Below are 26,773 nucleotides of genomic sequence, written 5' to 3'. Positions count from 1 at the left end.
GAACTCTGTCAGTGTAGAAGCTAATGTATTTCTTAGAAGAAAAGAATACGTAATTTGAATGTAATGCTGTTCATAAGAACTTTGAATTGCTGCTCCAGGTTTTGTCTTGCTTGTACACTTCAGCAGTGATTAGAAAATCTCAAATTTCTGAAGTGAGAGGAAGACAGTATCTACTTCTGAACAAGTTAGTGCTGTGTATTGAGCTCATATGACGTGAGTTCACATAGCAGTGGTGTATGGTTGCTGTCCTGTTGATGAAATGTAGTTGACTCAGGATTGGAAGATGGCAGCCAGGATTATCTAAACCACTGCGTATGAGTTAAAAGTGAAGGATATTGTATTTTTAAGCTCTGACCTGCAGCAGTTAATGTGGAGGAGAAGTAGTTTCAGAAATAATTTCATTTTTAGCATTCATTGGTATTTAGATTTTTCGTAACAACCCGTAAATCTCTTTGGTTTTCTTTTCTAATTTTTTTCATCCCCTAAATACTCCCTGTATTTCTCCTGTTTGCTTGTGTCTTGCATATGCTTAGAACAACTTTTCTGACAGCCTGTGTTGAAACTCTTTCATAAAATAATTTCAAGTTTTATCTGCCTTGTAGAGCGTTTCACTCAACCATGCTGATTTGACTTCTATGTTACATCTGTGAATGATGTGAGGCATGCAGTGCCCTGCTTACAGCACTGTCTAGCATGAGAAGAAGAAAAGCCACATGCCACTAGAAAACTCTTAGTTCTGTTTGGCTTTAAGAACTAGTTTAAAGACTGTTAGCTTGTTCTGAGAATGAAAACCTTGTCAGAATTTAGGAAATTTCTTTCCAACAGCAGGTACTTAAAATTAATTTGTTTAGAATTTTTAGTATTTTTTTCATTCTTAATGAAACTAAGAACGAATATTTTAATTGGCAACTTTCTCAGTGCTACTCTTCCAACTAAAGCAGGAGAATTCAGGCTCTGCCATACTCCACAGCAATACCAAAACTTAATTTAAGAATTTTAATACCTCCAAAATATTAACTGTTTTGGAATTGTACCTCAAGGAAGTCTGGAGGAGGGGAAGGAAAAATGTTTAGCATGACCAGGAGTACTGTTAGTCAGATATTGTTAGCTGTATTTGCTAATCCTGTTTCCATTTATTTTGCTGGGGTTGAACACTGTAATCTTCCTATAGTGATGTGAGACAATAGAAAAATTTTTTGGTTTGTTTTACATTTGTGTGTAAGTTAGGCATATTACTATTTTAAATCACAAATTGCAAACCAAGTATATTGCAGGTTAAAAAAAAAAAGCAACAGCCAACAACTGTATTTTGTAGGTAATACAACTTTTTAAAGTTGTGGATTTTTAGGAGTAAAGATCTAGTGTTGTAACTAAGATTGGAATTAAGCTTGATTTTTTTTTTTTTTTTTTGAGGGTATGCCGTCATAGTGGTTTCCTCCTGTTTTGACACATGAAGGGTTCTAGCTGAGGAAGTGGTCTAAGCTGTACATTCTGCTTCACTTTGGAGATGAGAAAAAGATACTTAGATAGTTAAAGGAGTGGGTGGTGCTAAATGGCAAACTTCTTGAGTATGGAACACTGAAGTTTCATGGAGAGATGAAAAATGAAAGGGGTGAGTTTAAGAAATGAGAGAACAAGCAAGTTAGAGCAAGCTGTGGTTCTGCAAACTAGCACGTTTTGTACTAAACAATGCAAAGTGCTGCAAATCAGGTTGGGTTATTACTGTCAAATGTACTAAGGAGAAAATGCTGGTAAATAACTAAGTATCTGGTATGTTCCTCATGACTAGTCCACTGTCAGTGATTTGGAAGAGTTGTATCTGTAAAGCTTTTGCTTTCCTCCTTGACTGTCTAATCACACAAAACTGCTGGTTTAGGTATGTTTGGTTTTTCTTTAAAACGATTTACTAACTAGTAAATCATAGCAATTGAAACTCCAGTTTTAGCTACCGAAATTGAAATAGGCTTACCTCTTTTAGTAGTAGGAAGAGAATTATTTCAAAGCTGGCAAATATCAGAAGTGTGTCTAAAATACTAGAATGATTTGCAATACTGTTAGAAAATTTTTTTATTTAATGGGTAGTTAATCTAGTGCCTCCAGTTGTGAGAGAATTTGGGTTTCTATGACATTACTGGCTCTGTGGCACTGCTGCTTCTAATGCGTGACATTATAAGATACTCTCAGGATTAAGTGTGGTTCAAGCATGTCAAGGAAAATACAAAATCCAGTGGTGTTGGAAAGAGGAGTGTTCTTGGTTTTTGAATGATTGGAACTAATGTTCAAGGCAATTTTGGTGAAATGTAATTAGTAGCAACAGACTAACAGGCAAAACATTTGTCCTTCCCTGCATTTGTTCAAACCTAGGGTATGTGTTTGAGGAAGGGGAGGTTTTCAGGGTATCTGTATCCTTATTTTGTTAGCCTGATCTAGGTGAGCTTCACTGCTATGTAAATTCCAGCTTCATATTGTTGCAATATTTGGTGGAGTATTTTTGATTAAGGCCAGAAGGGACAATTCTGATTGCACTGCGTGGACAGATTCTAGACTCGCATTCAGTAATAATCTCATACTACCCAATAAACTAAGCCCTCTGTAAAGAGTTTTAACTGTCCCACTTGTAGGGGAGGGAATAATGAACATTTGTTACTTCCATCATTGAGTTGATTATCTAGGTAGACTCTATTTTTATGTGCTTTTTGTATATGATGACTTTCTCACTCAGTAATTCTAAACAAGAAACAAGCTAAATATTCTGAAAATAGATGATTGGGGTCTCTCTCACTAAATACAGAGTTACTGTGAAAACAGATCCGGTTAAATTCTTGAATTTAATGGGAAGGCCAGAGGACTTGGATTATTTCAAAGCTGTAAATACAACAGGTTTGGTCTTATATATTCCAGGTAGTTAGGAGGAAAATACGTGGAAAGTAAAAATTTGTGGTATCCTGGCAAAGCAGAATTTGATATTACAGATTGCAGGCTATGTTTTCAAAATAAATGATAATGCACAACACGAGCAGTTAAACCTTTTGCTTTCTCTATCAGACAGAATTTGATGAAGATCATTTACAACTTACCAGTATTTTTCAAGATAGAAAATATTCTATCACAGAACAAGGAAGGGAACTTTTTTCTTGTAACTGCAGATTCTTTTTTTTTAAACTAATGTTTCTAACAACTTATCAGTTATTTTTTTGCTTATCAAATTAAATGTGCTTTTAGAACAATTATGCTTACTATTAGGAAAAAAGTACATTTGTCACCCTGTCAATTGACAGTCTTCAGGCAAACATTTCTTCTGTTTGCATTAGATAAACGGAAGAATGTGGGGGCATATTAAAAAAAATGGGCAGCTGAACTATGAATAACATAACATTTTCGGTTTTTGTCAATCATATTTAGGCTTGATCGTCTCTTTATTTTACTGGACACCGGTACAACACCAGTAACAAGAAAAGCAGCTGCACAGCAACTTGGGGAAGTAGTGAAACTGCATCCTCATGAACTGAATAATCTCTTATCTAAAGTAAGCATCATTTTTTTTTTCAGTTCTTTAAACTAGTTTTTTCTCACCATTAAAGGGGTGTGGGTTCTGTGGAAAGAAGAAAAGGCATCATAGTCTTGTGTTCTTTGAATGTACGAGACTGAAGAAAATTAGGAGACTACTTCTGTTCAGCCTGCTGTTTTGTCAGCCTCTGAAATGGTTACATAAATGAGGTTTCAGTTTGCATTCAGTATTGATATTCAGCGTTTCCTGTAACTTCAGGTTTTCTTCTATAAAGAGAAGCTCTACTGCCTTATAAAAATTTTTGCTCCTGCCTTTAAAGATTGTTTCTTGTGTGATACAGCATTAAAAATATAGGAGGCTGCATGTCTTTAAAAGGACTGGAAAATGGAAAGGTATTTCCATTAGTTTGAGACTTCAATCTGGCCAAGTCTAGCAAAACCACCAAAAATAGTCTATATCTGACAGCTGGAGATGGCTGAGTGACCTCAGTTCTGCTCTTATTGAACAGGTGCCCTCACCACAATTGATGGAATCAATACAGTGGCCAAGGAATCATGAATATCAAAGCACTTTCAGAGAAAGAAATAGTTTTTTTCAGATTTTAGACAAAGTGGTAAATTAGTTTAGAAGAGCATGTTGCTTCAAGTGACCTATATTGTCCCTTTTCTTGGGTTAAATGACTTCAAAGTTTTAAGGTCTATTAATCTCTTTTGAACACTTTCTTTCAGAAAGCAAAAAGCAAAAGTCTCAAGCCTTGTTCAGTACCTGGAGGAAATCAAGGTTGAGTTTGATGGGATTAAATATACCTTATAAATTCTTAATGTCTGGCTATGGCAAGAGTTCTACTAAGCAGTGAGCAATATGTAGAAGGCTGCTGGCATTTCTTTGTTTTGGTTTTTTTTGTCCTTTGTTTCTGTTTTGAATGTTGTCTTAATCCATAGCATTAAAAGTTAAGTGTGTTTTAATAGAGCATAAGAGCTGATGGATTTTCTGAAAGTACATTTTAAGCAAATATTTATCTATCTCTCCTTAAAGGTGTTAGTGTATTTAAGAAGTACAAATTGGGATACTCGTATTGCAGCTGGCCAGGCTGTTGAAGCAATAGTGAAAAATGTACCCGAGTGGAATCCAACTCCGAGATCAAAACAAGGTGCTTCTTAAATGAATTATGTAGAATTCATTGTTTATCTGATGCAAACTGACTGTGATATGAGACTTTCCAAGGCAACTGTGTCATTCTGGTTTTTTGAGCATAGACATTTATATGCATGGCCTGTAGTAAACCTCTTTGGCTTTACATGTTCATATCCAGTTAGAACGATGTGCCTGACCTTTGTTTCTTCTAAGATTCCCATGCGTGTGCTCTGTATTCTCATAAAGCTTTTATAAATAAAAGGAACAATAGTAAAATGGTAAAACTTTTAACCAATTAACTTTGTCATGATACTTTACAGACACTGTTTTGTTTCTCTGTTCCATTGCTCAAAGCACCTTTCTGAGTGAGGTGAAATGGCAGCTTGCTGAAGTCTGTTCTGTTTGTACTCACTCTGCATCTGAAATTGTCATGTTAGGGATGTTGGAGTTGCTTTTGTTATCAACTTATGAACCTATTGTCAGTGATTTTGTCTAAACCTGCTGGCACTATGTTCACAACCTGATGTGGCACAGGTTCCAGAAATTCACTGTTTAAAAAAACCCCAAACCAACAACAAAACTCTCATCTGTTTTGGTGATCTCATTTTTGTTTTGTTCAGTGCCTCCTGGTTCTGTTGCTATAGAATTTGACAAGCAAGTTCTGCATTTGCCTTATCCACTGCCTTTATATTTGTAAACCATCGTATTTGCTCTCCTCCAACAACTTCTCTCCAGATTGAAGAGTTGCCATCTCTTCAGTCTTTCCTCACAAGACAGCTGCTTTGTCTTTCAGATAACTTTGTCCTCCTCTGTACTTTTTCTTATTCATGTCCTCGTTTAGATGCACAGAACTGCTTACAGTGTATCTATGTCTCTTAGAGTACTCATATTTATACGCAGTGGCAAAATGATGTGCTTTGTCATGTTTTCAGTGTCCTTCCTGATGATGCCCAGTACTTAGTTGGCTGTTTTGGCTGTCACTGCCCAATAAGCTGGTGAATACAGGAAACTGTCAGAAGTGCCTCTGAGATCTTTATTGAATGTTAACTGCCAGTTCTGAATTCAGTGTTGTATAGGCATGGTTTAGGTTGTTCATTTTGCACCTTCTCTGACTTTGTCCATTAGTATGTTCTGGGAGTCCTTCTTGGATTACATAGTGCCATTGTGACTTCTGGTTACTCAAAAGAGCTTTACTGTCATCTGCATGCCTGGGAGAAGAGTGCATAGTGAAATTTCCTTCCCATTGCTAAAGACCAATAGAATTGATGGCAACACTGATCCCTGAAGGACTCACTCAGAAGTTAACTTCTGTCTTTCACCAGTTTTCAGTCTGTAAAAGGATGTTTTCCCCATTTCCGTGTAATTTAGTTCCTTCAATTTTTTTATATGAAGGCTTGCGAAAAACTTTTGAATATATTACGTCCACCAGATTCCCTTCATCCACTTGTTGGAGCTCTTTAAGGAAACTGATAATCAGGTTAATGTTGATTTTTTTTCTTTCAGGAGCCATTCTGACTCTTTCCTAGGAAATCATATTTACCCATATACTTAATAACTTTATAGACTCCACTACCTTACCAAGGATAGAAGTTAATATCACCAGTCTAGTTCCAAGAATTACTTCTAGCAGTCCTTTTGCACATGAGAATTGGGCAACCTGTTAGTCTTTGAGTACAGCAGCTGCTTTGAATGATGGGTTACATGCATTGTCTAGTTCTTGCATATCTGCCTATCAGATATGAAATTGAAAAGGTAATTATGTGTGCTTGAGAAAAAGGTAGCATTTCACAGGGCTAACTGGCTATGCAGACATTTGTTTCTTTTATTTCAGTTAAATTGTTTGATGTAGTAAATACAATTTTACAGTAGTCTGGTTGTATTTAGGTTCTTAGACTTGCTATAAATCACTTGTCTTTTCGTATATGTCTAATGAAATGTTAACTTTTTCTTCAGGCCTGTATTTCTTGTTGGTAACAATTGTATTTATACTGCTGGTTGTAATTCAGCATGTGAGGGTGTTGGATTATGTAGGAACGGCCAATCTTCTTGGATGCAAAGCTGCATGTGACTAGGAGCCACAAAACACACTAATCTTTGAGTGCTGAGGGGAGGGAATATATTGGAAGCGAATTCATAACCAGGAAATAAGACACCCTGTGAGGAACAAATCTCTTCTGTATCAGTATTGAACTGCACTGTACCTGCAACTGGATTTGAGAAGAGCTGATAACTAGTCTTCAGCAGCCCTTGGCAGCTGGCTTTCTCCTGTACCTGTTAAGACTACTCTCAAGCTTCCATACGAGGAGTGCTTGGCTCTTGGTGATATGATACAGTGTTGGCATGATACTTGTTTGAACTATTTGTGAGCCATATGCAGCTCAGACTGCAAGTTGGCTGTATGTGTACAGAGAAGACCTAGTGGTATGTCAGCGTACAAGATTTTAAAAAGCTAAATTTATCAAGAGAAAAATATTAAATTTTTTTCTACTCAATGTGTAAGTGAGCTTTTTCAGTCTGTCTGTATGAAATGGAGTCTTTACACTTTGTGAATCAAAATGCTGTATGTCTGATGATTCCTTTGGAGGAGAGAAATTATTTCTTCCTCTTGCTTAATCTTCTGCCAGATCTTTGAACAAAAATTTCATCATATTGTCCTTAATATTATTTTCCATGTCCTATCTAGAACCAGGCTCAGAAAGTCCTATGGAAGAGTCACCTTCAACAGATCGGTTGCGTTTTGACAGATTTGATATATGTCGGTTGTTAAAACATGGTGCATCTCTTCTTGGATCTGCTGGTGCAGAATTTGAAGTCCAAGATGATAAATCAGGTATATTTTTATATTTTACTTGCAGAAAAGAAAACTTACTGATTTTGAAAAAGCTTGTTGTGGCAGTATTACGAGACTAGTCATCCATGGTTTCTCAGAATGCTAGAAAATAACGGAAGAAAATATTCCATGATGTAATGGATTTGTATTATTTTTTTCAAGTAAAGTGATGTTTTTAGGAGGGGTGTATTGTTTGTTTGATTTTTCTCTTATCAGAATTAGTATGTGTACGGGGAGAAGAGGAGAGTGGAAACATGAAAGAGGGAGCAGAAAAAGAATTGTTAGAGGCTTCTGTAAAATTTCTGTAGACTATTTTAAGAGGTGCAGAAACTACTACCACTTTTTCTTCATTAAAACAGGGTTCCCAAATACAGTAGTAGAATGTGGCTTATTTAAAAGCTTGAAGGTTTCAAATATAGAAAGATTGCATGAAAAATACAGTGTCTGGGTGATGTCTTGTTTCAAGTGACTTGTCCGATATCTTTCAGCAACTTTTTAGCTGAGAGTTGGTTTACATCAGTATAATAGTACTGAATTATTTTCATCTAAGGTGGTTTTTTTGCTGTTACTCTACTGCTCTAATTCTAGTCCATCTTCCAGTTACTGCACCAAATGAAATGATGCTGTAGATAAAAATCTGCTCTGACTGCATAGCCCTGATTCACTCGTTCCCTGCATGTGATGTGTTCTGTGTAGTGTACACAGAAGATCACTGGCTCAGCAAGGAACAGAACCTGTGGCTGCTGACACTTAAGCAGTATCCTGTCTGTTAAGCCTTGCTGCTATTTTATTGCTTGCCATGTTTGATGCTAGGTTAATAAGGTGTACAAGTTTCATATCTTCTTATGAAACCGTGCCTGTTCAGAAATTAAATAGAACAGGACACTTTAGTTCACGGAAGTCTGATATTTATTCCAGTGTCTCATGATTGCACATAAATAATTTTATGAATGAAAATAAAAGTGTATCAAAAAATAATGCTTTCTCTTCTGCATTTTGTAGCAGCTTTCCTTTTCAAGTAGGTAGCCATATGAATGGATGTAAAGCAAGTTAAATAATCTTTGGAATTAGCAGTCTTTGACACTTGTTCATAAAATGAACTTGTGAAAGGAAAAGTATTTTCTAGAGAATGGAAATTGATTGTTTTTTCTCTGCTTGTCAGTTAAATGCAATTTTTAAAAAAAGGCTCTGGCATAGATATAATTAACTACTAATTATTACTCAACCTGCTGTATACCCCAAAATTCTGCCAATATTGGTCACATACTTACAAGTTTGTGCAGATACTTGACCAAAAAACCCTGATCTACTGACTGGTTTCCATACTGCACATGTGAAAAGAGAGTGAAGTCTGACAGCACTACAAGCTACAAGTTTTTGGTTTACTTGGAGGGTTTATTCTACTTGGACACTAAAATCTTCTAATTTTTTAATGTAAATAGGGTGTTCCCAAAGGCTAGATGTCTGGTAATTAGTGTTGAAGCTTCATAACATTCTTGAGATGGCTTCTATTAACTTCCTAAATAAGCTTTCCTTGACATATGAAGCTTGAGGATAAGATTGCTAACAGACTCAGTCACCCTAGGAAAATCATGCTTATGCTTCAATTTACATTGCCATCAGGAGTTAGTTTGGGCAGAAGGAAAGGAGACACCTGAGTCTAGTGCATTTTATAAGGAGGAATGTTTCCAAGGAAAACAGGTTCAGATTCAACCTAGCTTAATAGAGGATATTGGATTGAATATCATTTGAGGGGTTTTATTGGTGGCTCTTAATTCTTAGGTCTGTGTTTCCCAACAGAAGATTAAGTTTAGAAGAAAAAGAAACCTTAAAAAAACCACCACCACCAAACCACACAAAAAAACCCCACAAACAAACAAAAAAACCACAATCAAAAACCCAGACTGCCAAAGTCAACAGACCCCACAAGGATGCATGTGCTCAATGAAAAGCATTAGTTCTTGAATCAGTTGCTAGATTTTTTTTTTAGTATGTGAATTTGTTCCTTTCAAAGTGCACTTTCCTAAAAATTCAGGAAAAACTTGGTTTTCTACTTCTGCGGAGCAAGTGTAATTTAATGAATTTCATAGGAGCTCTTTTCTGCTTAAATTGATTGCAGTTTAAGTACTAGTATAGCTTCAGTGGCAGAAAAGGCCTTCCTAGGAATCAGTATAATTTGGTTTAAAAGATTGTATTGATGTATTAGCCAAGTACAATTGATTCTATAACTTTTGGCTTTCTTATTTCATTGAGCAAATCTTCAATAATGCATATGGTTGGAAATGTGACACATCTCTTTTTTAAAAACTTTTTTTTTAAGGTGAAATTGATCCTAAAGAGAGGATAGCACGACAGAGAAAACTGTTACAAAAGAAACTTGGCTTAGATATGGGTGCTGCAATTGGGATGAATACTGAAGATCTGTTCAATGATGAAGATCTGGACTATTCTCCTTCTTCAGTTTCACTAGTAAACAAACAACCTGTAGGTAAAACCTCGGGCTGTTTGACTGCAAGGAATAATACAGTGGGTTTGCTTTATTTGTGCTTCTGCAGTTATAATCTTTATATTTTAAGTATGATGATCAACTTCTAATATGGTATGCATTGGTTTCCTGAATTCTTATGCCCTATAGTTGCATATTAGATTATTTGATGTCAAACTGCTGCTCTGAGTTGGAAATGATGGAGGGTTGGGGAAGTTGAGAGCAATGTGGGTTTGAGGATTTTTTCAGGACCTTCATTGTAAGAGGAACTGACAGTGAATGACTTCTCTTTCAGACTCTTCAGGCTGCTGAGTTAATTGACTCAGAATTTCGAGCTGGTATGAGCAGTAGACAAAAGAATAAAGCCAAAAGAATGGCCAAGCTATTTGCAAAGCAGAGATCCAGGGATGCAGTGGAAGCTAACGAGAAGAGGTATAATAGTGAACTGGTTTGCTTTTATTTCAGTTAAGCTGGGATTGTGATTTATCTGTTGAAAAACTTCCTACAGTTCTTGCATCTTAATCTTTTACATGCTAATTGTGCTGATGGTAAAATGCTTGTGGGCTGTACTTTTTTTCCCAAAGAGCTTCGTTAAGGGCCTAGCTTCAGAGGGATCTTGAAATACTAGGATGGTACAGTTAAATTTGTGGTTTGTCCCTGTCATTAAATATGGCTTGAGAATAGTGCATGAAAATGGGGGATTTAAGAACGTAATAACTAGAAATTTCAGATATAACTTTCTCATGCATGCTGTGCTCCTTACTGTAGTTTATAGTAACAGAGTATTGTACCTACTGTGTTTATAAAAAGCAGTAAACAAAATTATCTTTCCTTTATTTTATTTAAGAATTTCTGTATTTCTTGCAAAAGGCTGAGAAGGATTGCCAATTTGGGACAGCATTCTGCTGTCTCCTCACTGAATTTTTTTTTACATGTAAACTTATCTGTTTTGCATATTTCAGTGTTAAACCTCTTTGTTTTGTATTCTTCCTACACTTAATTCTATCTGAAGACTTCAGTTGTAGAAGTAATTACTTCCCCTAAAGCATACTTTCCGTTCATAAACTTACACTTTTTCCTTCTCAGCAATGATAGCACTGATGGCGAACCAGAAGAAAAGAGAAGAAAAGTTACAAATGTTGTCATCAACCAGCCTGCCACAGACTCAAAAACATTGGTAGAAAATGCTCCAGAAGAGGTATGATGTATTGTTCTGCTGTTAGCAGGAATGAGCATTCAGTTTTTTATCAGAGTAATGTAAAACAAAACTCCTTTATGCACCCAAATTCTTTAGCAATTTTGGCATTAAGGGAATTAAAGAATGCCTTTGCCAGCTTACTTTTATATGTAATGAAGCAAATGAGTTTCAAACTGTGTATAGCATTGAAGAAGAAAACACATTTAATCTGTTGGTAGCAGTTTGTGACCCAAATGAACATGGTAGGTGGATTGCAGGTGTCAGACCTGGTTATTAAACTGTAAAACTGTGCTAAACACTTAGATGATGGGATTACACTGAGCCATAAATAATTTGATCTAAATTTTCATATAGACTTTATTTAATCTTAGCCTTACTTTAATTAGGCTTAGTTTAGAATTAAGTTCTATCTTTAGTAGTTGAAGATTTAAACAATTACCTTAGTCTTAGAAACACTTGCATTGGTTTCAATAGACTGAAAAGCTGAAAAATTGTAAGAAATGTTATACCAAAATACAAATGGTACATAGAATTTTATTTGATGAGACTTTATCTTGATTAGTCTGTATTCTACCAAAAAGAGATTTCTCCAGGTCTAGCTTAGTAACTAAATTCTTACTTGCGAAACGATGAAAATTAATTTGAGAGATTAATTATAACTGCAGGCTGAAGAGCTGCTGGTTGCTAGCCTTTCAAATGCTTTGTTTGTGATGGTGTGAACTTACGTTAGTATCGTAATTTCCCTTCCGCAGCCATGTTCGTTTCCTTGTACAAAATGTTGGGATAGTGGATATGCTTCTGGTTTTCAAAAATGTGGAATGTTTTGAAAAGGGTGGTGTTTATTGCTGGATTTATTGACCCCATTTGATCACGTAGTGTAATTTCTAACTGAGACTTGCCTATTGTGTGCTTTAAAGGCAAAGTTCATAAATATAAAGAATCACTGGGGAGGATGAGAAACTTTGTTTACTTTTCTGCCTTAGTGTGGTTCCTAAAGGGGGATTGAATTCCAGAACATCAAAATTAATTGCCATTGAGAAGAAGTTACACTACTAACAAACTTAACTTCATAAGCTGTTTAAAAGATCCAGTGCAAAGTTTCTGAAGAGTGGAAGAAGATGGTTTTTCTTCAATGCTGTCCAGTAACAAAGAAAAATACTTAAGCTTTTGAAGGTCTTTGTTATCTTCACATACCTAAGTGGCGTACAATATAAGAAGTGTTTTCCTGATCCCTTTCTCTTTTGATCTTGTACTTAACATTTCTTTATGAATTTAGGCAAATGAATGGCCTTTGGAAAGCTTTTGTGAAGAGGTGTGCAATGATCTCTTTAACCCTTCTTGGGAGGTAAGACACATGTGCAGTATCTAAGGTGTAACTATAGATTTTAAAAAGACTTCAACAAAAGCACAAAAATTGCATGTGTAGGACTAGAGCATTTTTCTAGATATCAAAAATTATATCGATGGTAAATACAGATTACATAGCCAAGACAAATCTGCCTTTAGAGAACTTAAGTGGTTTTTAAGACTTACTTAAAGGGGAAATGAAAACAGATGTGTAATGCATACTCAAGTGGAAAGTGGGAAAGACATAAAAAGTAGTGATGATAAGAGAATTTTGGAAGTACTGAAATTCAAGCAAAATAAAAGCACATGAATCTACAGTCAAAAAGATGAAGCAGTTAAACCAGTCTTGGATTGATCAAGAGTTTGAGGAATATTGTGTGAGTCTGTTGCTGACAACTGTGGCATGTTTGTTTCATGGTAAGCTAGTAGAGATGGGGGAGGATCACTTGTTTGGTAACAGGGGCTAGGCTACAGATCTTTAGTTGTTCTCTTCATTTATAAAAAGGAACTTTTAACTTTAGAATGATAGTAAATAACAGTTACAAAAACTATATATTTGGTTGCCTAGACAACTTATTTTCAGGATTCAAAACCTGTTCTGCTCACCCTTCTATTCAATCCTTGTACTATTTTCCACAAACTTTGATATCAGTTCCAAGCAAAAATTTGAAGTAGCTGACAATGGTCTCTCTTCCTTGAGCAGAAGATGGAGATAACTGTTGTCAACTAACTTGAGGTTTTTAATAAAAAAGTTGGTCCTTTGAAAGAATAAATGTTAACACCAACTATAACATACTTGGGTATATCTCTAGCACGGTTTCAGTGATAGCAAATTGACTCTGTCCATACTGACCTCAAACTTGGAAACACAGATCATATGCAGCCAGCACAATTATTTTGGGCCCAGAAAAAGGATAATTATATTCATGTGGCACATCACTGCATCTGTGCTAATAAGCCTCACCTTATTTGAAAGCAGGCTGTTTGCTGTTTGCAGTTGAAGCCAAAGTCTGGTTGTCTTCTGGAATGCAGGCATTCTCATAGCTTTCTTAGTACATTTGATATAGGGCGCACACATCTTAAGGAAGTAGATCAATACAGAATCATTGTTATAGTATGTTCTGGATGAAAAACAGGTTAAACTATCTCAAAATGCAGGTTTATAAAATGGCCTTCTGGCATCTTCTTGCAATGTCTGGATGCAGCCTGGATGACTAGTTCAGACTGCTTTCCTAGCTTATAGGCAGCTGAAGTCAGGCAAGATGAATCCTACTATTGGTATTTTGTTTATACATTTGTCTGTCTTGCTGGTTTGTGTTTGCAGAAGCTGAGAAGATAACTAGCGTAGTTTTCCTCTTTTGGCTTGTAAAAACTGGATCATAAGCAATCTTGGACCAAATAAACAAATGATTGATGTATTATGAACAATTAGAATTTTAAGACGAGGCTCTCTGGCTTTTATTGGCTTGTTTATAGCTTTTACCAACAGCCACTGAGCTGTCCTTATGGGGATGTGTATGCTTGCATTTCATCTAAGATATTCTGATGAAGGGAGGACCTACCAACTGCTTGGTTCTAGTTGTTGCTATCATGAAATGAAATAAAATAATTTTCTGCTAGCAACAAGCATGTATATGAAGTGCCCTTAAAGGGGGGAAAAAAGAGTAAGTTCTGCTCTAACCTATGTAGAGGCCTCTCAATGAAAACCCAGTTCAGAACTTTGCGTTTGCAACTTCCTGTGTATCTGTTGAGTCGGCTTTTCTTGATTACCCAATTACTAGTCCAGTTATGTATCTAAATACCAGAAACAGGTGTGTCTATAGCTCATATTTCTACTGGTCTTCTGTCACTTCCAAAACTTCCTAGTGTATTCAATTGTTAATGTTTAGTGAGAACATACAAATGGCTATAACTTGCTTTCCCACATCACTTGTTCACTTTTTAATAATTAGCCGAGCAAGGCAGGTTTGTAAGCAATGCAGAATAGTAATTCTCAGAAATTTGTTTTGCAGACCCCAAATTACTCAGTGGGGATCCAAACTGTTTAAAAAATACAAAGAGTTGTAGAGAAATGTAAATATAACATGTAACAAAGAAAAATATGAAGTGTTTAAGAAATGTAAGAATATTGCTTTTTCTCTAGCTTATAAACTTACTAAAACCAGTAATATCTTCTAGTTGCTCTTTCTCTGAAAACTAGCATCTTTTAACATAGTGAGGTAAAACTAAATGCAAACTGTATTGGCTACATTACTGTGAATATAATTATCTTCTCTGTTAGAAAATAGAAGCAATTCTTAACTGCTTCTGTCCGTAAGATGGCAAATACTTAGGAAAATAGCAGGTTGGTTTTGGCCAGATTAGTATTTAAGTGTATAATTTGATACTACCCTTTCCCACAAGTCTTAAGTACCACTAACTGCAGCACTTGAAATGTCTCTATTAAGAATAAAGTAGTATTGTTTCAGTTATCAAAGTGTGGTTTTTATCTTCCATTCCATATTTAAAAAATGACTTTTTATTTCACTTCTCTAGGTTCGACATGGTGCAGGTACTGGACTGAGAGAGATACTTAAAGCTCACGGTAAAAGTGGTGGTAAAATGGGAGATAGCTCTTTAGAAGAGGTGAGTTTCCACGCATGTAGACTTAACACGTTACTTAAATGAAGTTTAGAAAACAGACTTCTTAAAATACTTAAGCTTTGCAGGAGATGGGTGATCTGGGGGAATATAAATCATGAGATTTGTCAGCTCAAAATAATCTGGATGAGATCGCTGTATGCAGTGATGAAATTTTTACATTCTTTATAAAAGGCCTCTGCAAAAAAACAATGCTACTGTATAACCACCCATTAATGTCAGCCGAGGGTAAAGTTACTAAACACTAGCTTCTATACTAGAAAATACAATTTTCAGGTCATGGTAAGGGTGTGCTGAAACAGAATTGACAGGTTGATTACGTAACTCTAGTGAAGTGTCTCAGACCATCTAATTCCATTCACTTAAATAGTAAGGTGACTCTTATTGATCTGCTTGCTTTGTTATGATGAGAAAAAGTATTTAAATAGTCTGTTTAAAAGGAAAACACTTTTTAAAAATATCCTGACAGTAACAACTTGTTTACTAATAGTGAATTCCATCTGGATTCATACTAACTTCCCTGCTGTAAAAGCAGCTGGGAGAGCTTGTGGTTTAGAGCATGTTGAAGAAAGAGGAGATACGTTTATTAAATGTAAGTCAAGCTACTTCAAGCAAAAGCTGCTATCCCTCCTTGCTTCCATGTGAAGTAGCATTTGTTCCATGGAAATTGCAGGGCAGTAATAACACACGCCACAATGATAAGATACTTAAAACTGTTTCTTAACTACTTAAGGAAGGAGTACGTGTACTCCAGGCTAGCTTCAAAGGCTGCTGTGCATGCTATATGCAGGCTATAATTCTTTGATCTGTATGGGAATATGAAATCCATAATATGATGAAAGTTTTGTTCATGAAAATGTTTTCAAGGGAAGCAGTGATCTAGTAGGCAAACAGTGGAGATAAGAAAGATGATACCTGAGCAGTTGCTTTTATGGGACTTCTGCTCTGAGACTCAGAGTTACAGAGCACTTGGGTCTCTAACAGAGGCCAGAGCTTCAAGACAAGCTTGGTGTAAATCACTTTCTTCAGTCTGAAGGAGATTTGGCTGAAAAGCGATTTCCTTTCACTGGGTCTCCCACAGTGGAGTAGTAGTGCTTCATAGTTTATTTGTAAATATTCTTCAAACACATATTAATTGTTTTGCCTAGGATGTGTTGATATTAGTCAGTATAAATTATCTGAATGCCCTTACCTTCATGTGCTGTCTAGGGATAAAATTATAAGGTGCTCTCTAGCCTTTTGATAAATTACCATGTGTTTTTTAAAATAAGTACAGTATGATGTTTGTAATAAGCCAGGTGAACTGAATTAGTGCTAACTGTTGTCTTGACTATCTGTGCAACATGACTATATTCAGTCAATTTAAACATATATTGTCATATCTTTTATATACATTTTAGGTAAAGCAAGTACGTCAGAAATCTTCATGAATAAATATAGTAAAGGTGTTCAACTTTTCTCTTTTTACAGATGATTCAGCAGCATCAGGAGTGGCTAGAAGACTTGGTTATTAGACTTCTTTGTGTGTTTGCATTAGACAGATTTGGAGACTTTGTTTCAGATGAAGTAAGTTGTCTCTGAGTGAACAGGTAGATCAGCAGGCTTCTGCAGGAGCTATTGCAGCAGATCAGCTATACTTTGCACAGTGCTACTGCATGTGCCTGTTGTAATTGCTCACAGATGCTTATTACAAGTAGCTGATACATAAATCTTACCTTGTTTGTGTAACAGTTTTGGTCATTTGACTCTAATCATATTGGTTTCTTTCCAAGTCAAATTTTATACAGAAATATCTGTTTTATCATTTACTTTATTCTAGGTGGTAGCACCGGTACGTGAGACTTGTGCTCAGACTTTGGGAGTAGTGTTGAAACATATGAATGAGACTGGAGTTCATAAAACAGTGGATGTTCTCCTGAAGCTGCTTACGCAGGAACAGTGGGAAGTAAGACATGGTGGTCTCCTAGGAATAAAGTACGCTTTGGCAGTACGTCAGGTAATAACCCTCATGACAAATTGCAGAGAGCCTTGGAACAAAAAGCTCTGCTCAAAGTTGAGGATGTGGCTGAACATTGGATAGGTATGCTAAAGCAAGCTTGCTTGCACTGCAGCCTCGTGTGGGCTGTAAGATGTGTGACTGCGTTTTTATATCCAGGCTGCAGAAGTGTGCAAGTACATAGCAAAGTTGTACTGTTGTAACTTGATAAGTTACTTGCACAAAACATTACAGATAGAGACTGTGCTTGTATGATTGTGATGATACTTCCTTGTGTGAGGATAACAGAGCTGAGTGCTACAAGAGTATTAGTCTATTCATGGTATTATTCTGAAAACACTGAGCTTTGCTTATACCAAAACTGAGCTAAGTTATAGATCATTCAAATTTATAACCTAGGTTTTACTTCATAAATGGTAACTTACAATGTTCAGATTAGTCTTGGACCCTTAGCTTCTGTTTTATATAACAAACATCTTTATTTACACGCTTGAGTACATCTTAGCAGTTTGGGGCATTATATGCTTTTTAAGTTTAAAAATGCTTTTGATCTTTTTGACAGGACATGATAAACACTTTATTGCCTAAAGTGTTGCCTGCAATAATTGAAGGTCTTCAAGATCTGGATGATGATGTTCGAGCTGTTGCTGCAGCATCTTTAGTACCAGTAGTGGAAAGCCTGGTCCAGCTTCAGTCTCAGAAGGTGACTGAATTGTTCACTTTTGGTCTGAGCAAAGACATTAACACTTACAGTCAGCACTTGGATTTTTTTTTTTTGGTACAATGACCTCTTTGCCTTATTTGTGTAGGTGCCTTTTATTCTTAATACCTTGTGGGATGCACTTCTGGAGTTGGATGACTTGACAGCTTCCACAAACAGTATCATGATCCTTCTTTCTTCCCTTCTGACTTATCCTCAGGTCCGCAAATGCAGGTAACTTTTTAAATAGTATTGCTTCAGTATTGCAGGTTTGACTGTCCAGTTATTTTCAAATTGGAGTAATCAAAGTTGCTTTCAAGTCATGTGCCAAGGAGATGTTTGATTGAAGTCAGTATTGTAATTTTACTCTTTGTTTTTCCTTAAAGTGAAGGTTAGGACAGTGCTTCTATTTTCGTTGCATTAGTAAAAGGCAACAAAATAATTGAAAGGTACTAGACACTGTTTATGTGTGATTTTTTTTTTTCCCCCACCCCTTTTCTCTCTCCATTCATCTTGGGTATTTTAGTAAAGGATATTGGCTCTGCTCATATGGTGGTCCTGCCCACAAACAAGTTGTTCAAAATTCACATCAATAGGACAACCAGAAATTCTGTGACTCGTTGAAGATAATGTCTAGTTCCTCTCTGTTTCAGATTCCATCAAATTAAAGGAATTGCACATTAGTATCTTAACACTTCTCATAATACACATGGTAAACTCAGAGCATCTGCACTTAAGGTAGATGTTTTACACATCTTACCTTTCTCATCCTATATGATTGTCACTGCTGAAGCTGGTTTTTGTCCAAATCCAAAATAAAAAATTAAGCTTTGTCACTGCCATCTTTAATGCAGTGTGTACTGCTTGCATCAGTTGATGTGCAGGTTCATGCACAAAAGATCCAAGCTTGTTTTAAATTATTTCTAAATTGGTAAATGCCTGATAACAAATTTTAAAAATGAAACCAACTTTTTTCTAAATAGTTGAACAAATCTCAAAGTGCAGTCTGGGAAACAACATGGTAAAAACATGTGCTTGAATTGACTAGTTCTTTATACCAGTAAGAAGAAACCCCAGTATTTTCCTGAAAAAGACACTGACTCAAACTACTTCAAATGTTTATGCTGTAATAACATAATCCTTCACTTAAAATCAGCAAGCATATGCAATAATACTTCTCTTTTTAAAAAAGCTTTCTTTTGAATAAAACTTTATAACTGTGGATAAACAAAATTAACTCTGTGTGTGTGTTGTTGTTTCTTTATCCCTGTTACTGCCTCTACATCTTCCCTTCATGTACTAGTATTCAGCAGTCACTCACAGTTTTGGTCCCACGTGTGTGGCCATTCTTGCACCATACTATATCTTCTGTGCGAAAAGCAGCACTGGAAACATTGTTCACACTGCTGTCTACCCAAGACCAGGTAAGAATTGGAGTTATTAGTGTTTTACTAAGATACATATTGGAATCTGCTTGATTATATGATGCTCTTGTTTCAGAGCTCTTCAACGTGGCTGACTCCAATTCTGCAAGACATGTTGAGGCACATATTTCAATTCTGCATCTTAGAAAGCAACCAAGAAATTCTGGATCTTATTCACAAGGTATTTGCACAATTTATTACTTAGATATATAGTGTTTATTTATCCTGCTCTCTCATATCTTCTGCACTTTTTTGCAGATAAATACTTGTATGTTCATGTTAATTATTTTGTAGTTAGCCTATGTGATGCTTTATTATAGAGTGAAGGAGAATAGGATGGTTCCTGCAGCTTATCTGCACATACATGATCTTACATAGACCACATACAAAGTTGTCATGATTTCCACTATGTGTCTTTCCCCAGGTATGGCTGGAACTGTTAAACAAGGCATCTGTACAGTACGTGGTTGCAGCTGCTTGTCCATGGATGGGAGCCTGGCTCTGCTTAATGATGCAGCCATCTCACTTGCCCATTGACTTAAACATGTTGCTAGAAGTAAAAACCAGATCAAAAGTAAGTGAAATGTGACCTCACTAACTGTTCTGGGTAAAGTAGGAAGTGGATTAGCTGTATATGAAGACGTGTTCTGAAGGTGTTAGAGGGGAGTGGTGGTGCCTTTCTACAACTCTAACCTATCTTAGAAACATCGAGTCTGTACAGCAAAATAGTTCTTGTCAGGTTAGCTATGAGAACTCAAAATTCTGTCATAAAGTCTTTATAAAGTCTTTATTTACATGGTTCCACAACCATCTGTTTGCAGGACTGAGTTAAGTCTAAAAGCATTGTGTTATTTCTGAAAACATGCTTAAAGAGGTTTCCTTTTTTCTATGTGGACTCAGTTTATCAGCTGTATGTTGAGTATTAGTTTTAATACCATAGTGAAGGAACCATAGCATACATTTAATAGGACCATAGAATACTATTAGCAGAGAGATGATTTACAGTGATTAACTACTTCAAGAAGCCTGTTATCCAAAAAACGTTCTGGCTTATACAACTTTTGCAGGGTATGATGATTATTTGAAATGTTATGGAATATGAATTCATCTATTCCATTACAAACACACTTACTTTCAACCTCTCCCAACTTTATTCCATAGGAAAAGGCAGGCGCTAAACTGCGTCAAGGTCAAACCCAGAATAAAGAAGTGATTCAGGAATATATTGCTGGGGCAGACAGCATTGCAGAAGATCCAGTGACCAGAGATTATGTTGTCATGCGAGCTCGGATGATGGCAGCAAAGTCAGTTTACTGGAAATCTGAAAAAAACACTTAGAAACAATTTATCTTTTTCATTTATATAGTGTTTTTGCCAAAATATAATTATCATCAATTGCAGAGTAATTGTAACATTGAAGTGACTCTTCTTTCTCCTTTTGTCAGGTTGCTGGGAGCACTTTGTTGCTGCATTTGTGACCCAGGTGTAAATACTGTTACTCAAGAAATAAAGCCAGCTGAATCATTAGCTCAGCTTCTGCTCTTCCACTTGAATTCTAAATCTGCCTTGCAGAGGATTAGTGTTGCATTAGTAATCTGTGAGTGGGCAGCCTTGCAAAAGGTAGGATGTTTCTGCAGCAAAAATAAATTTTACTTACTATCTTAATCCACAGCTTGTCGTCTGCTACTTAGCTCGAAATAAAATTTCAGTTGATAAGCTAAAATGGTATTTATACATCTAAATACTAAAATCTTGATTGTTAAGACAATGGAGGAGTACATTACCCTGTAGCTAAACACCGTCAGAATATGAATCAGTAAATATGTTCACATTTCTTCTACACATAAGTCTGTTCTCAAGATGCATGTTACCTAAGGTCAGTGGTGCCTTTTAACATGATGGTTTTCCATGTATTCACTGTCACTTCTGTTCTAGTGGCAGACTGAAGGTTTTGTTCATAATCTTTAAGATTCTGGGTTTCAGGTGTTTAATGGTTCCTCTGGAAACTGGATTTTTGTAGCTAGATTGTGCTGTTGAGTGCCCAAAACTGAACAAAAGAAATTGTGATTACTTACAAATACAAATTATGTCTCTTCCTGTTATAGGAGTGTAAAACTGTGGCCATTTGTGTTCAACCTCGTTTACTTGGGGTCCTTTCTGAACATCTCTATTATGATGAAATTGCTGTTCCTTTTACACGAATGCAGAATGAATGTAAACAACTCATCTCATTGTTAGCTGATGCAAACATTGACATTGGAAACAGAGTAAACTGCAGTGTATTTACAATAGATCAAGCTAATGAGCTGGTAAGTAGAGGCATGCCTGCCCTTCCTTCAAATCTATTCTTGTCTTGAAATACATCGTCAGCATAATTATTACATAGACAGTAACTTTCAGAAATAATATGGTGACTGTACACATCCTTTGACAGGAGATGTAATAGACACTTACCACTTCCCCTGAGGTGTTTACAGACAATGACAAAAGTTGAGTAGAATGCAAGGTGGATACTTAGCAGGAGAAGAAGTTCAGTATTCTAATTCCAGGTATAGATTCACTATTGAAATCTACACAGAAGAAAACAAAGCAGACTGGAACTCCTTCAAAACCACTGTCCAAAGACTAGTAAATAAACTGTGTAAATTCTAGACCTTCTCCTGGCCCCCCTGACCCCCCAAGCTTAATTTGTTTGTTGTTTGTTTTTTTTCCTGGCCTTTCAATTGTTTTGTCTCTTTTTAATCAGAAAACATCAGTGTTAGATGTGCTAATAAAAGGTAGCTCTTGACATGAAAAGCTCTGTAAGCAAAAATAGAGCTGATTAATATCGGGGCAACAAATTAAAAGGTTTTTCTTCCAAACTGGCGTCTTAAGCAAAGAGAAAGATGAGTATGGACAGATGAGGTAGGATGTAAATGAAGAGCTTGTGGGTTTGAGAGCCTGCAAAATAAAAAGGGACTGGGGTGGGAAGGGTGTATAGATTTGGGGGGATGAAGGAATGGTGGTGGATGTTGTGTGGTTTGAGGAGGGGGATTAGGATTCTGGATGTGTTTGTGTATGTTACTGAGATGCTGAGGGTCAGGATAAGAGGAGGTTTAAGATTGTACAGTTATGGCCACGATGAATCTTGAAATTCTCAGGTGGTAGTATTTACGTAGCAGTATGCAGTAGCTTAACCTGAAAATCTCAACATATCTTTAAAGTTATAAATAATTGTGTCTGAGGGGATTTTGGGCCAGTCTGATTATGACTACCATCTAAAATGGATAAATTCCCAAGGTAAAGCCAGACAGAATCATGTGAGCTCATAGTCTGTGAAGTACAGGAGTTCTCATATACCTCAACTGTTTACTCAAGTCCAGCAGTAGGGCCGCTTGAACAATGCGTGTTTTTTCAAAAGATATCCATTCTGGATTAGAAGACTCATTCTATAACTATTTGCTATTTTCTATGGCTGTTTCTGCACCCTTTTCAACTGTTCAAGTTTTCTTGAAGTACAGACACCAGACCTACTCCGCATTGTAGTATGTGTCTTCATGCATGAGATAGAAAAACCCTGTGCTCCTCCTTCGTATTCAGATTTTTTGCATCCTTTGGTGTTCCAGTCATCAAGGTCATGTGGAGTAGAACTTGAGATGTCCATAGAATGAAGCAGTACAAGACTTATAGTTGAAAGACTTGACCTGAACATTTAAAAGTAAAAAGCAAAAACCAACAAAAAAAACCCTCTCAGACTAACCCTCTCAACAATTGTTAACTATCCTGTACTTAGGAGCCTAACTATCCTATCAGTAGAGTAAGTTCATCATTTCCATGATTCCATGTCACTTTTAATCTGTTTCCTGTGAAAGGTTTAAACTACAGTAGTCAGCCAGTTGTGAGTGGGGGAAGGATATGGCAAGTCCTGCAGCTACTGTCTTGTGCTGACTTTTTGCTTGTATTTTTATCCCAGTCTTTCCTCAAAAGAAAATCAGCTTAGAAACAACTTCATGCGTGGGACCTTGCACATCCTTTGTGGCCTCTTGTACTCGTGGCATATTCTCCTTTGCTTATCTGTCATGTGCTTACATATTGCCAGAATATCTGGATATATCTGGTAGATATAGGACAATCTAAATTTGGGAGAAGTATGTAAAATCCTCCTCTAGCTTTGGGAATCTAGACTTGAAGTGTTGATAATATGCCTGATTTTCCCCTTGAGCTGCAGCTCAAGATTCCAGAAACTATGTTCTGGAGCATTTCCTGCTATTTGCTGGAAAAATGGAGACGATAATACCTAGTGAAGTGACTTGTGTTCTGCCATGAAAACCAGTTTTCAGAGGATATCCTGTTTTACAGTAAATGAAACAGATTTGTAACTCTTTTCTTCCTTTTTATTAGGTTACTTCTGTTTTCAATGAGGTGACATCATCCTTTACTTTGAATCCTAAAATTCTACAACAGTTGGACAGTAAACGACAGCAAGTCCAAATGACTGTTACAGAAACAAATCAAGAATGGCAAGTGTTGCATCTGCGAGTCCATACATTTGCTGCATGTGCAGTTGTGAACTTGCAGCAACTTCCAGAAAAACTAAATCCTGTTATAAAACCCTTAATGGAAGCCATCAAAAAAGAGGAGAATACACTTGTACAAAACTATGTGGCTTTGTGTATAGCAAAGTTACTTCAGCAGTGTACAACAAGGTCTCCTTGTCCCAACTCAAAGATTATAAAAAATCTCTGCAACTCCCTTTGTGTAGATCCACATCTTACCCCACTAGCAGCATGTCCTGCACAGCCTCAGAGTGGCCATGAAAACTCAAAAGGTATGATATCTAAAACTGCCAGGATTTTTAAAATATGTCTGTGCTTGTCTCTGAACTGTTAAAATTAGTATTTGACTGAGTCTTGTTTTCAGTGTTTTTAAAAAGCTATCAACCGAGTCTTCATTCATTAGTAATTATTTCACTTAGGTATTTTAAACTACACACTGTGCAACTAATGATGCGTATGGTTTTCAGAAAATTTCTGTATAAAAGACCTTAGTTCCAATTTTCAGTTATATGTTGTTCAATTATTATCCACTTATGATCACATTTAATTTACATATGTTATGAAGATTTTCATTGAAATTGAATAAGTATGGAAATTAGAGTAGCCTGTTAGAAAAAGTCTGACTTATGTTACATTCCATAGGCTAATAGTAAGATAGCAAAAGATGAGGACAGTGCTCAAAATGAACAAATCCTGTGCACACTGTGGTCATGGATTTTCTGTAAATGAGTGTCCCTTGCTAAAAATGTATGGATTGAATGAACAACACTAAGACCTAAATACTCTTGAAGATTCTAGCCTGCTTTAAGGTTTGACCATTATCAATTTTACTTTTTCTTAATGAATGTGTTATAATTTATCTCAGAGTAGAATAATATTCATATCTGAAAATTAAGCTGGTTAGCATAGAAACATCAACAAATTCAAACATACTGATGGCATCTCATATCATGATAGAAGTCTTGAACTGCTTGTAAAGGACATGGAACATAAGTTTGTTTAAACTTTAGAATGTAACATGTTGTTTTATATAAAAAAAACTTGTGCAAACTTTATATTTGACTGAAGTTTTATCTGTGTTTCTTGCTGAATAAGAACTTATGTGGCAGTTTGCATACTTTGATTTTCATGCCAAGTCTGTAATTTGTTCTTAACAGAGTAACTCTACTCTGTACTTAAATTTTTTCTGTCCTTGAGGATGATGACACTTACGTTTGGTTTTTTTAAAGCACGTTTTGATCTGCAGATGACTTAAAGGTGAAAGTGATAGCTACCTATGTTTTAAACTGTAGCTTAAATTGTTGTCGGCTGTTCTCCCTTTTCCTTTAGGGCCCAACTCTGATAAAGATGGGATGCATCATACAGTTACTAAGCACAGGGGAATAATTACGCTGTACAGACATCAGAAAGCTGCTTTTGCCATCACAAGTCGTCGAGGTCCTACTCCAAAAGCTCCAAAAGCCCCAATTGCAGATCTCCCTGCTGGCAGTAGTGGAAGCATTCCTACAGAACTTGATGAGGTAAACTTCAAAAAATTGTATTTGCAACTTGTACATCCGCCCGTCCCTTCCATGACTTTGAATTCACTGGAGTTTGGTAGCGTTATAATAGGGATGCCCAGGATCTTTTTATGAGAGAACTGAGTTGACATAAAATTTTGTGATAAAAGCAGCATATGCTTGGTGATGATGATGATGATGTTTTAAATCTTCAGTGTGTCATTAAAAAACTAATAGCTCCTGAAGTATTTTACATTTAGTACAGAATATTAATATCTCAGTACAAATCCATGCAAATGGATTTCCCCAAACTGCTGTGATTGTGTCCCATTACCCATGTTAGTGTTGGTCATCTTGATGCGTGATGGATGCTCTGAAGCATTAAAAACAGTATCTGAAATGTAATTGGCTTTAGAATGAATGTGGGACTTCCACACTTGATACGCTAAATTTCTTGTTGCTGTTTTATTCATATAAAACTTAAGTGTGTTTTAATAAGATCCTAGTCATGACAGTGATTCCTGAACAGTGTTGTGGACTTTTTTCTTAATTGTTTGGTTTTTAGCAATTCCACTTTTCTGAAGAGGGTGGGAGCAAGAGAAAGTGCTTAATAGCAAATCAAGTATTGATTGCTTTTGGGAAGATTTGCTAGTGTGTCATTGTTCTTGGTGTCCCTATATTGATAGTATCTGAGGTCCTGGAACTGGAACCAATTGGAAGACCTCTTGCTGAAATTTTGCTGTGTCAGCAAAAGACAGATTCCCAAATTTACAGTATTTAAATAATCTGCTATAGATCTTATTTTTACCTGTATAAAGAATAAAATAACTTAAAATCGACAAGCAAATGTGTTGTAGGTATAAACAATCAGAATTGAATGCCTATATAAGAATGGGACCCTCCTTGAAAATAACTGTTATTCTTACATGTATCTGTCCTCACTACTTTGTTAAACTGTTTAATTCTAGGCTCAGAAACCTTATGTTGTACAAAGAAGAGGAGCTGAGTTTGCCTTATCTACTATAGCTAAACATTTTGGTGCTGAAATGGCAACAGGATTGCCACATCTCTGGGATGCTATGGTTGGTTCATTAAGGAACAACATTCACATAAATAATTTTGGTAATTACACTTCTGTTTTAAACTGGGAGGTTTGGTAGGCTGGTGGCAGTTTGTCAGTCTTAAACTGAACACCTTTTCTGTTTTTAACAGACCGAAAGTCCTTACTGGAAAAAGGAGATGCTCCTGCTCAGGAGCTAGTAAATTCTTTGCAGGTTTTTGAAACAACAGCAGCTTCAATGGATACTCAGCTACATCCTCTGGTAATCATATTCCAAAGCAGCTTTTGTATGAAGCAATTCAGTCTGTTCATTGCCACTGTGTTAAATCTTTGTTTTATAAGGCTTCTTTTTAGATGTTGTTCTAATTTTGCTCAAACAATGTTTTTATTCACTTGCTAGCCTGCCTGTTCTCCAAG

The 26,773-nt window shown here is 36.2% G+C and overlaps 1 protein-coding gene across 1 annotated transcript in view; it reads left to right on the top strand.

Annotated features, from left to right (window-relative positions):
• Window positions 1-26,773, top strand: part of BTAF1 (B-TFIID TATA-box binding protein associated factor 1) — a 47,219-nt gene that overhangs the window by 6,973 nt on the left and 13,473 nt on the right. The window contains exons 2-23 of the mRNA XM_074830978.1: window positions 3,403-3,526; window positions 4,544-4,658; window positions 7,326-7,472; window positions 9,793-9,956; window positions 10,253-10,389; window positions 11,044-11,155; window positions 12,432-12,500; window positions 15,038-15,127; window positions 16,613-16,708; window positions 16,962-17,138; window positions 17,701-17,841; window positions 17,948-18,072; window positions 19,142-19,262; window positions 19,339-19,443; window positions 19,687-19,836; window positions 20,424-20,566; window positions 20,708-20,882; window positions 21,368-21,571; window positions 23,643-24,069; window positions 25,127-25,317; window positions 26,265-26,418; window positions 26,509-26,618. Of these exons, the coding sequence (XP_074687079.1) occupies window positions 3,403-3,526; window positions 4,544-4,658; window positions 7,326-7,472; window positions 9,793-9,956; window positions 10,253-10,389; window positions 11,044-11,155; window positions 12,432-12,500; window positions 15,038-15,127; window positions 16,613-16,708; window positions 16,962-17,138; window positions 17,701-17,841; window positions 17,948-18,072; window positions 19,142-19,262; window positions 19,339-19,443; window positions 19,687-19,836; window positions 20,424-20,566; window positions 20,708-20,882; window positions 21,368-21,571; window positions 23,643-24,069; window positions 25,127-25,317; window positions 26,265-26,418; window positions 26,509-26,618 (3,277 nt within the window). The remainder of the gene's footprint in view (window positions 1-3,402; window positions 3,527-4,543; window positions 4,659-7,325; window positions 7,473-9,792; window positions 9,957-10,252; window positions 10,390-11,043; window positions 11,156-12,431; window positions 12,501-15,037; window positions 15,128-16,612; window positions 16,709-16,961; window positions 17,139-17,700; window positions 17,842-17,947; window positions 18,073-19,141; window positions 19,263-19,338; window positions 19,444-19,686; window positions 19,837-20,423; window positions 20,567-20,707; window positions 20,883-21,367; window positions 21,572-23,642; window positions 24,070-25,126; window positions 25,318-26,264; window positions 26,419-26,508; window positions 26,619-26,773) is intronic.

This window comes from Strix aluco, chromosome 7 (assembly GCF_031877795.1).
Source record: "Strix aluco isolate bStrAlu1 chromosome 7, bStrAlu1.hap1, whole genome shotgun sequence".
Classification (NCBI taxonomy): Eukaryota; Metazoa; Chordata; class Aves; order Strigiformes; family Strigidae; genus Strix; species Strix aluco.
Note: the sequence above shows the minus strand (reverse complement) of the source record. Positions and strands in the feature narration are given on the sequence as shown.